We start from the raw sequence: 10,443 nt of genomic DNA, 5'->3' as shown, positions 1-10,443 counted from the left end.
TCCTTCCTTCCCAACCTTGGGTACCCAGCTTCTGTTTTTAGGTTGGGTTTCATTCCCCATTTTTCTTCCACATCTTTTAAAGCGAGTCATCAAGAGTGGCTTTTAGTGCCGTGAAACTAACCAAGAAATAGCCTGGATCTTACTGGGGGTGGGGGGGAAGGAAAGTTGTAGGCGCTGGCCCCGCTGAATGGTTTAAGGCGACGCGGTGGGACTTACGAGCCGCGGGATGAGCGTTCTTGGCTCAGGGGTCCCTGGATGAGGCAGATCGCGTTGCAGAGCATTGGAAAGCCGAAAAGAGATACTCCTGATTCACATTAAGGGAACAAGGGGCTCTTAGTTTGGCAGTGCGCAAGCAATAGACTGGTGGTTCGCTCCTCGCCGCCAAACTATTTTCGAAAGATTAATTTCAACATATACATTTCCCTTCTAAACCAAGAAAATGTGAGTGTTGTTTTCCTCCCATTTAGATGTCAGAAACGTTGGCCTTCTCATGATCACACCGTATCTTCACTCCCAAAAGATCACTCCGTTCAGAGTTTTAGAACAGGGAAGGACTCTGCTCAGCCCTCTTCCCTTTGGATGAAAGGGATATCCGTGTCCGATGCAAACCCCATAATAACTTCTCAGACCATTCTTTTACGTGGAGAACATCTAGGCTAGGAGTGGGAGAGACCCAGGTTCGAATTCTTACTCTGCCATTAAGCTCTCTAAGGGCAAAAACGCATGGTCGCTTTATTCCCTGTTTCAGCCAGGATTCAGCCAGGATCGAAGGCACGCTCGGCACGTCCGATCCTGGCTGAATCCTGGCTGAAACAGGGAATAAGCGACCGTGCATTTTCGCCCACTGTGACCATGGGAGATTCATTCCCTCATCCTAGGCTTTCTCGCGGGGCTGTCGTGAGGCTAGCATAGAGGATGGAAGAACATTTAGGGTGCCCCCGCAATCCTTGTGTGTTTGTGTGAAGTGCCGTCAAGTCGCAGCAGACTTATGGCGACCCCTTTCTGGGGTTTTCATGGCAAGAGACTATCAGAGGTGGTTTGCCGGTGCCTTCCTCTGCATAGCAACCCTGGTATTCCTTAGTGGTCCCCCATCCAAATACTAACCAGGGCTGACCCTGCTTAGGTGAGAGATTCAAAACAGATAAAAGGAAGGATTTTTTCACACAACGCGTAGTTAAATTGTGGAACTCCCTGCCCCAAGATGGGGTGATGGCTGCAAACTTGGAAGGCTTGAAAAGGGGAGTGGACATGTTCATGGAGGAAAGGGGTATTCATGGCTACTAGTTAAAATGGATACTAGCCATGATGATGCATCCCTATTCTCTCCAGGATCAGAGGAGCATGCCTATCATATTAGGTGCTGTGGGACACAGGCAGGATGGTGCTGCTGCAGCCGTCTTGTTTGGGGGCTTCCTAGAGGCGCCTGGTTGGCCACTGTGTGGACAGACTGCTGGGCTTGATGGGCCTGGGTCTGATCCAGCAGGGCTTTTCTTATGTTCTTATGACTCACATTTCTTGTTCTGTTTCTTTCAGAGAGGACGTGTTCTCCTTGGCTCCAGGGTCCGCCACCAGGAGGATGGATCCTTTGGCTCTGCTGTGGCTGCTCCTTACCTCTTGTGGCCTTAACCTGGCTCAGGCCGTGAACCCTTTTGTGGTGCAGCAGAATCCGCCGGACCCTTGCTACGACGAGAAAGGGGCCTCCCGGCGCTGCATCCCGGAGTTTGTCAACGCCGCCTTCGGGAAGGAAGTCCATGCCTCCAGCACGTGCGGGAAGCCTCCCACCCGCCACTGTGACTCGTCCGACCCCCGCAAAGCTCACCCAGCCTCCTACCTCACCGACCTCAACACCGTGGCCAACATGACCTGCTGGCGCTCCGAGACGCTGCATCACTCGCCCCAGAACGTCACCATCACCCTCTCCTTGGGCAAGAAGTTCGAGGTGATCTACGTCAGCTTGCAGTTCTGCTCCCCCCGTCCCGAATCAGCGGCCATCTTCAAGTCCATGGATTACGGCAAGACCTGGGTGCCTTATCAGTATTACTCCTCTCAGTGCCGTAAGATCTACGGCAAATCGAACAAGGCGACGGTCACCAAGCAGAACGAGCAGGAAGCTTTGTGCACCGACGGGCACACGGATCTGTACCCGTTGACCGGGGGGCTTATCGCCTTCAGCACCCTGGACGGGCGCCCCTCGGCTCAAGATTTTGACAACAGCCCTGTCCTTCAGGATTGGGTGACGGCCACCGACATCAGGGTCATTTTCAGCCGCCCCCATTTGTTCCGGGAGCTGGGAGGTCGCGACCACGAGGACGAGGACGGCGGGACGAGCTCTTCGTCGTACTTCTACGCCGTAGGAGAGTTCCAGGTCGGGGGGCGTTGCAAGTGTAACGGCCACGCGTCGCGCTGCGTGAAGGACAAAGAGGGCAAGCTGGTGTGCGACTGCAAGCACAACACCGAAGGCCCCGAATGCGACCGATGCAAACCCTTCCATTATGACCGTCCGTGGCAGAGGGCCTCGGCCCGGGAGGCCAATGAGTGCCTAGGTAGGAGAATTTCCTGTCCTTCCCTGGTATAGTGGTTAAGAGTGGTGGTTTGGAGCGGTGATCTGGAGAACCGGGTTTGATTCCCCCACTCCTCCACAAGAGCGGTGAAGGCTAATCTGTTGAACTGGATTTGTTTCCCCGCTCCTACACACGAAGCCAGCTGGGGGACCTTGGGCGAGTCACAGCTCTCTCAGCCCCACCTGCCTCACAGGGTGTCTGTTGTGGGGAGGGGAGGGGGAGGTGATTGTAAGACGGTTTGATTCTGCCTTAAGTGGTAGAGAAAGTCGGCATATAAAAACCAACTCTTCTTCTTCTTTGTAATCGGAATGCCATCTTTTCCCCCAAAAAGAGCTAGTTGACTAGCATGAAACATCAGAGGCAAGGACATTCTGCGTACTTCTTTTTAAAAAAATATAAATAACTTTTTAATTTTTCGAACAGATAAAACAGAACGTACAAACCTACACATCAAATTCTTACATTGTACTAGAACTTACTTTACAACTTCTAGACGCATGAAGCCAGCTGGGTGACCTTGGGCTACTCACAGCTCTCTCAGCCCCACCTATCTCACAGGGGAGGAGAAGAGGGAGAAGAAGAGAAGGTGATTGTAAGCTGGTTTGATTCTTATTTAAGCGGTAGAGAAAGGCGGCATCTAAAAACCAACTCTTCTTCTGTTCTGTTATGGCGGGGTTTGGGGAGGGGCTTCAGTGCCGTAGAGTCCAATGGCCAAAGCGGCCATTTTCTCCAGGGGGACTGATCTCTATCGGCTGGAGATCAGTTGCAATAGCAGGAGATCTCCTGCCACCACCTGGAGGCTGGAGAGAAATTAACACCTATGCTATGCTAATAAGGTAATGAGAAACACTAGCACAAGGCTCATAGGTAATTGCAAATTCTAAAGCCTCAGCCACTTTGGGGTCAGCCCCTTGGCAGATGGAGCCGAAACGATGAACAGGGGGAGAGAAAAGGAACGCCAGGCGGAGGGCTGGGGAGGGGGGGAGGCAGGGTCCCTTGAAGCCATCCCTGCAGGGCCCAGCGGCACAAAGGCGGCTTAGCGGAGCTGCCGTGTGAAAGTTTTCCCGGTCGGCTCCATCTCCTCTTTCTCACTTTTCCTCTCGCGGGCTTTGTGCCTTCGGTGAATGAGCCCCCTCCATCACACGCCTCCGAGGGGGCTTAGCGGCTGAAAGCCGGATTAGCTCCCGGAGCGGTCCCCCCTCTGTGCCTTTCAACCGTGACATCTCGCCGGCCAGCGGGAACAGGCGCAGCAATTAGTACCAATTAAAGGGAGAGGGCCCGCCTGGGCAGTCCACACACACACACACACACACACACACACCCTCTTGCACAGATCTTGTCTAGGCCGGGCTGCTTGTTGTCCCTGCTGCCCGCCTTGCGCCTGTGAAGTCCGAATCAGGACCATGCTGTGCCTTCTGAAAGCATCTCCACTTGCAAACGTGCCCAGCTTTCGCCAGGGTGGAGGGTCTCGGAGAGCAGCACCAGCAGAAGAAGAGTTGGTTTTTACATGCCAACTTTCCTCTTCCACTTAAGGGAGACTCGAACCGGCTTACAATCGCCTTCCCTTCCCCTCAACTGACCCCCTGTGGGGTAGGTGGGGCTGGGAGAACTGTGACTAGCCCAAGGTCACCCAGCTGGCTTCCTGCGTAGGAGTGGGGGAAACCAACCTGGTTCGCCACTCATGTGGAGGAGTGGGGGAATCGAACTCTGTTCTCCAGGTCCACCGCTCCAAACCACCGCTCTTGACCACTGCAGGCTGATCGTGGTTGGCTTTGGGAAGCAGAACAGATTAACTTTGTATGATTCCATGGATTCTGGGAAATTTTACCCATCCTCTTCCCTGGTCTTTATGGGTTGGTTTCCTCGCTCCTACACATGAACCAGGTTGGTTTCCCCACTCCGGCACATGAAGCCTGCTGGGTGACCCTGGGCTAGGGTTGCCAGGTCCCTCTTCACCACTGGCGGGAGGTTTTTGGGGCGGAGCCTGAGGAGGGCGTGGTTTGGGGAGGGGCTTCAATGCCACAGAGTCCAATTGCCATTTCCTCCAGGGGAACCGATCTCTATCGGCTGTAGATCAGTTGTAATAGCAGGAGGTCTCCAGCTACTATCTGGCGGTTAGCAAAAAGAAGCACCAAAACTAACTGTGCAAAGAAATAGTAACCGGCTCATGCAATAAATAAAAATTGGTGATGTAATTATATACAGTTACAAAAACATGCAAGGTTACAATCTTACAATATTACGGCAGATGATACACTTATATACATGTGATAGCTGGAAGCTATCAAAAGGAAGTCAATATCAATTGACAGTAACCTGGTAATTACAAAAACTTATTGTTTTATAATGTCTTTTTCTTTTTCTTTTTTTTTGCAGGTAAGGATATTGAAGCACAGATGGAACTGGACCGGAACGGAGCTGGGTTCCGGTCCAGTTCCATCTGTGCTTCAATATCCTTACCTGCAAAAAAAAAAAGAAAAAGACATTATAAAACAATAAGTTTTTGTAATTACCTTATAAGGTTACTGTCAATCGATATTGACTTCCTTTTGATAGCTTCCAGCTATCACATGTATATAAGTGTATCGTCTGCCGTAATATTGTAAGGTTGTAACCTTGCATATTTTTGTAACTGTATACAATTACATCACCAATTTGCATTTATTGCATGAGCCGGTTACTATTTCTTCGCACAACTACCTGGCGGTTGGCAACCCTACTAGTCACAGTTCTCTCCGAACTCTCTCAGCCCCACCGACCTCGCAAGGTGTTTGTTATGAGGCGGGGAAGGGAAGGTGATTGTAAGCCGCTTTGAGCGTCTTTAAAAAGGTAGAGAAAATCAGGGTATGAAAACCAACTCTTCTTCTTTTTCTTCTTCAAAGACCAATTCGTTGCCCACGGGGATATGATCTAACCAGGAACTGTTTGGTGTATCTGTTGAAGGGAGCTTTGATTCTCAAAAGCTTATACCCTGAAACTCTCTGGGGTGCTAATGGACTCAAATCTGGCTCTTTGACTTCAAACCAACGCTTCTACCCAACGAAACTGCCTTAACACGCCGGTCCATCTGCCTGTGGGTTCTTTGGGCTATAAGGCATAGCATCTGGTATTCATCTGGTGTCCATATTTTAGTTCCCGTGCTCTGGGAGCCAGCGTGGCGTAGCAGTTAAGAGCTGTGGTTTGGAGCGGTGGACTCTGATCTGGAGAACCGGGTTCGATTCCCCGCTCCTCCACATGAGCGGCGGAGGCTAATCTGGTGAACTGGATTTGTTTCCCCACTCCTGCACACAAAGCCAGCTGGGTGACCTTGGGCTAGTCACAGCTCTCTCAGCCCCACCTACCTCACAAGGTGTCTGTTGTAGGGAGGGGAAGGGGATTGTAAGCCGGTTTGAGTCTCCCTTAAGTGGCAGAGAAAGTCGGCATATAAAAACCAACTCTTCTTCTGTGTTTAGTCTCTGCAACCAGGATCTGAAGCCATGGTTTGAAGATGTTTTTGGACACCACAGTTAGTCTTAACTGTGGTTGGGTCTGATAAACAAACTCAGAGATCTCAGATTAATTTTGGTTTGTTCCGCAGCAACGCCCTCATTGTAATGCAGGCCGGGATATCATGGGGTCTCTTTGGTGGAAAGCCTTGGGCTAGTCACAGTTCACTCAGCCTCACCTGCCTCACAGGGTGTCTGTTGTGGGGAGGGGGAGGGAAGGTGATTGTAAGCCGGTTTGAGTCTCCCTTAAATGGAAGGGAAAGCCGGCATATAAAAACCATCTCTTCTCCTCCTTCTCCTCCTCCTCGAGTTTTATAGGTGCAGGGTTGCGCCATTGGGAGTATGAATTCCAGCACACATGCAGGATAGTCAACAGAGATCATATCCTGGCTCCCCTAACCTGCCCCTGTCACACACCCTTGTCTACTTCTGCCTTGGCGTGGTTGCACCCGGTTGAGTTGCATCATCTAGAACTGCTGGACCTGCCAGTTTTTGGGGTTTTGCTGTTTTGCCCCACAGCGACGGCACGGCTGACGCTGGGGCGTGCGGGCCCTTTACATCTAATTTCTCCTTTTTTTTGCACACGAGGTCAGAGAGTTTGACCATGTGCGGCGATTTCAGTTTTCTGGATCTTTGGAGAGGGTGTTTGGTTGAGGCTTCCAGGGGAAACGAAAAAGCTGTGGTCGTTTACTGCAGGGTGGCAGCAGGAGAGAGAGAGAGAGAGAAAGACTGGCTGTCCCATTTAAACAGAGACTGGTGGGTGGCATCAGTGGATTTTGTATCTCTGTTTTCCTAACAAGAAGATGTGTGTGGTTACTAAAGAGCAGGATCTGAATACATTCAGGGATCCGTATGTTTTTGTGGGTTTGGCGCGGCTTCTGTAGTGGCTTTGGCACGCTGGGCACAAATGTTTGGTTGTCTGCAACTGAAAAAAAATTTGCGGGGGGAGGAAGAGAAAACAAGGACACTGGAGGAATGAATGTTGTGGAATTGTTGAGGGCCAAGGCACCTTGCCAACCCAAGGACTGGGCTAGATGATCTTGATAGTCCCTGAGTAATTTTACAAGGATATTTTTAGAAAGTGCGAAAGTGTTCCAACTGAACATGGCAATGTCTGTCTTTCTTTCTTTCTTTCTTTCTTTCTTTCTTTTCTTTCTTTTCTTTCTTTTCTTTCTTTCTTTCTTTCTTTCTCGAATCTATTTTCATTCCAAATATTTTAGCCGGCTCTAATCACTACAATAAGGAGCCCCGTGACGCAGAGCGGTAAGCTGCAGTAGTGTAGTCAAAGCTCTGCTCACGACCTGAGCTCGATCCTGACGGGAGTCTGTTTCAGGTCGCCGGCTCAAGGTTGACTCGGCCTCCTATCCTTCCGAGGTCCATAAAAGGAGGACCCAGCTTGCTGGGGGTAAAGGGGAGACGGCTGGGGAAGGCGCTGGCAAACCACCCCGTAAACATAGTCTGCCTAGGAGACGTCGGGATGTGACGTCACCCCATGGGTCAGGAATGACCCGGTGCTTGCGCAGGGGACCTTTACCTTTACTTAATCACTACAACGGAAGATAATTTTTTGTGTTTATTCGCCAACTCAGATGGGAAGCGCTATCCAAATGTGGAGAAATTTACAGCTGAACGCCCTAGCAGGTGCAGGCGCTGACAGAAATCCACGGGGAAGGAAGACGACATGGTGGGCTGGGCTGCCAATCTCCACCTGTGGTTGGGGCACCATTTATCCAAACAGCAGGAAGTTACTCAAGAGCCCTTTCAGTCAGCTCAGTTATACCGTCCTCATCCTTCTTTTCTTGATGGGCCATCTGGAGAGAAAAAGGTCTCTGAGCTGGCAGGCAGGTGGCTGCCTTAGTGATTCTGGGGCCCTGGGCAGAGGTCTAAGATGGGACTCCAGAATGGGACTCCCTGGGAGGGGCCGTGGCTCAGTGGTAGAGCCTCTGCTTGGCATGCAGAAGGTCCCAGTTTCAGTCCCCGGCATCTCCAGTTAAAGGGACCAGGCAAGTAGGTGATGTGAAAGACCTCTGCCTGAGACCCTGGAGAGCCGCTGCCGGCCTGAGTTGGCAATACTGACCTTGATGGACCAAGGGTAGAAGGCAGCTTCATGTGTGCCCATGTGTGTAATCATTGCCAGCCCCACCCACCTGTGTGACGTGGATGGGAGCAACCGCAGCCACCAGAGAATCCATGGAAGGAGACCGGGATGCCTTAAAATTCCCTGTAATTAATGTGGGAGTGGGGTAGGGTTGCCAGTAGATGGCTGGCCCCTGGCAGGAGATGGGGGAGTGGGGACCTGGTGGGGGGGGGGTACTGTTGGCACAGTGGTGTGACATCAGTTCCGCGTTTTCCCCAGAAATGCCGTTATACTATTCTGCCGATGGCGATTTTGTGATCAGTTTTTCCTCCCTCTGGCTGATGCACTGGCAGTGGGAAGCAGGGGTTGCCAGTGGGAGGAAAGAGAGTGGAATTGTGGTGGTTGAAATAGCCCTGCCTTCCACTTGCTCCTTATTGCAGCGCAGCCTTGGAGTTACATAAGAACATAAGAAAAGCCCTGCTGGATCAGACCCAGGCCCATCAAGTCCAGCAGTCTGTTCACTCAGTGGCCAACCAGGTGCCTCCAGGAAGCCCACAAACAAGAATTCAAGTTGTTTTGAATTCTCCTGAACCTTGTGGCTTGGCTTGCTTGCTCGAGCTGTCAGGAGCTTTGATCGTCCGGCCGCTCTGCTCTTGCCCTACCCCACGTTTGTAGCTTGACTGATTGTGGACATATTAGAGCAGGGATTCCCAAAGTGGCCAGTACCATCCCCTGGTGAGCATTGGGATTACCTGGGGGGGCACTAAGAGACAAGAAGGAAGCGGGGGGGTGCTCAAAATGGGCCCCTTCAACGGTGTTGTTTACTCATTTACAATAGATCAAGCTATGGCACCATGCTGGCAAATTTGGTGGAAACGATCAGAATTTTCTTCCAGACTTTGAAGAGCTGGTGCCGCTGGATCAAGTTCATCAGTTTTGTTGGATACATTTCAACTAAAAAGTTTTAATTTGATTTTGGATGGATGTGCAATTAATTGTTACGGTTTTGAAATTTGATTGTTATTATCTTCTTTAGTGAGTCGTGCAAACCATTTTGAATCATGCTTTTTATAGGATAAGGTAGGGGGGCGCTGGGGGTTGAGTTTGTCAAGCCAAGGGGGCTGTGGCCCGAAAAGTTCGGGAACCACTGGATTAGAGGAAGGGACAGGGGGATGGCTTTTGTTCCCCTCTGATTCTACAGTGATCACACATGCTCCCATCCACTGGGTGAAGCACCACGGGCGAAAAGGCACGGTCGCTTTAGCCTCCTTTATTCCCTGTTTCAGCCAGGATTCAGCCAGGATCGAATGCGTGCGTTTTCGCCAAAAGTCTCTCTTAGAGGGCAGCCAAATATGCAGAATGGGGAAAGAGGACACCCTTTTCCCACTGTCTTCTTGCAGAAATTTGATAATAAGGCATCATCACCCCTTAAGTTTGCATCCATGTCATTGCTGTTTCTGATCTACATTGAAGCCATTTCCAGCTTCCAGATGGGGCCTGGTGGCTTCCAACATAAAACAAGATAACCCATAACATTAAGACCCTCCTTCCGATTCATACTCCGAGCCACTGTGCCTATCGCAGAGGGAGCACAGTTGCCAAAAAAACGGGTAGCTCTTCCCATCGGGCCTGGAAGTCGAAAGGTTAGCAGAATGGCTCTGAGATGCCCTGGGAGGGAAGGAGAGTGGGATTCCCAGCGTGACTTTCTTGGCTTCCTCTTTGTTTGCAGAGGGCTTTTATATTCCTGGGAGAACCCTTAGAAGGAGAGGAATCAAAACGAGCATGCATAAACTCCTCCCCAGCTCTTGTGTGTGTCCCTGCGCTTTTAAAGCTCAGGAAAGGTCCCCCCTTCCATTGAGTTGGTAATTTATATTTGGGATGCTGCATCACTGCAGATGGGCAGCCAAGATGCTCTGTATTCCTTGGGTTGGTGGGAAACGAAGGCCTGCCCAATGAGACAAAAACCAGGGGAAGCAGAGAGCATTGTGACATGCGGAAGACTAAAACATTGGTTGTGGAATAATCTTCCATTTGGCAAAGCGGATCACGATTTTGACTCACAACGTTTTAATGAGGCGTTACCCAAAGGCAAAATTTGGGGACAGTGATTTGCAAAGGACAGGTCCCAGAAAATAGCGATTGTCCCAGTAAGTAGGGGCAATAGGAGGCCACGGAACTGTGGCACACCTTTCGGCACACCTCTCCGCCTCTCAGTACTCAGGAGAGTCTTGCAAGGACATGTTTTTCTCCTCCACGCTTGTGGCACAAACCAGAGGCACCAAGAACAGCTTTTCCTTTTTGCAGCTGCATGTATCTAGTC

General features: G+C 50.8%; 1 protein-coding gene across 1 annotated transcript in view; it reads left to right on the top strand.

The window, feature by feature from the left end:
• The first annotated feature begins 1,576 nt into the window (after positions 1 to 1,576).
• The window catches only part of NTN3 (netrin 3), a 49,526-nt gene continuing 40,659 nt past the window's right edge, over positions 1,577 to 10,443 (top strand). Inside the window, exon 1 of the mRNA XM_056866295.1 lies at positions 1,577 to 2,543. Within this exon, the coding sequence (XP_056722273.1) occupies positions 1,577 to 2,543 (967 nt within the window). The remainder of the gene's footprint in view (positions 2,544 to 10,443) is intronic.

This window comes from Euleptes europaea, chromosome 21 (genome assembly GCF_029931775.1).
Source record: "Euleptes europaea isolate rEulEur1 chromosome 21, rEulEur1.hap1, whole genome shotgun sequence".
Classification (NCBI taxonomy): Eukaryota; Metazoa; Chordata; class Lepidosauria; order Squamata; family Sphaerodactylidae; genus Euleptes; species Euleptes europaea.
Note: the sequence above shows the minus strand (reverse complement) of the source record. Positions and strands in the feature narration are given on the sequence as shown.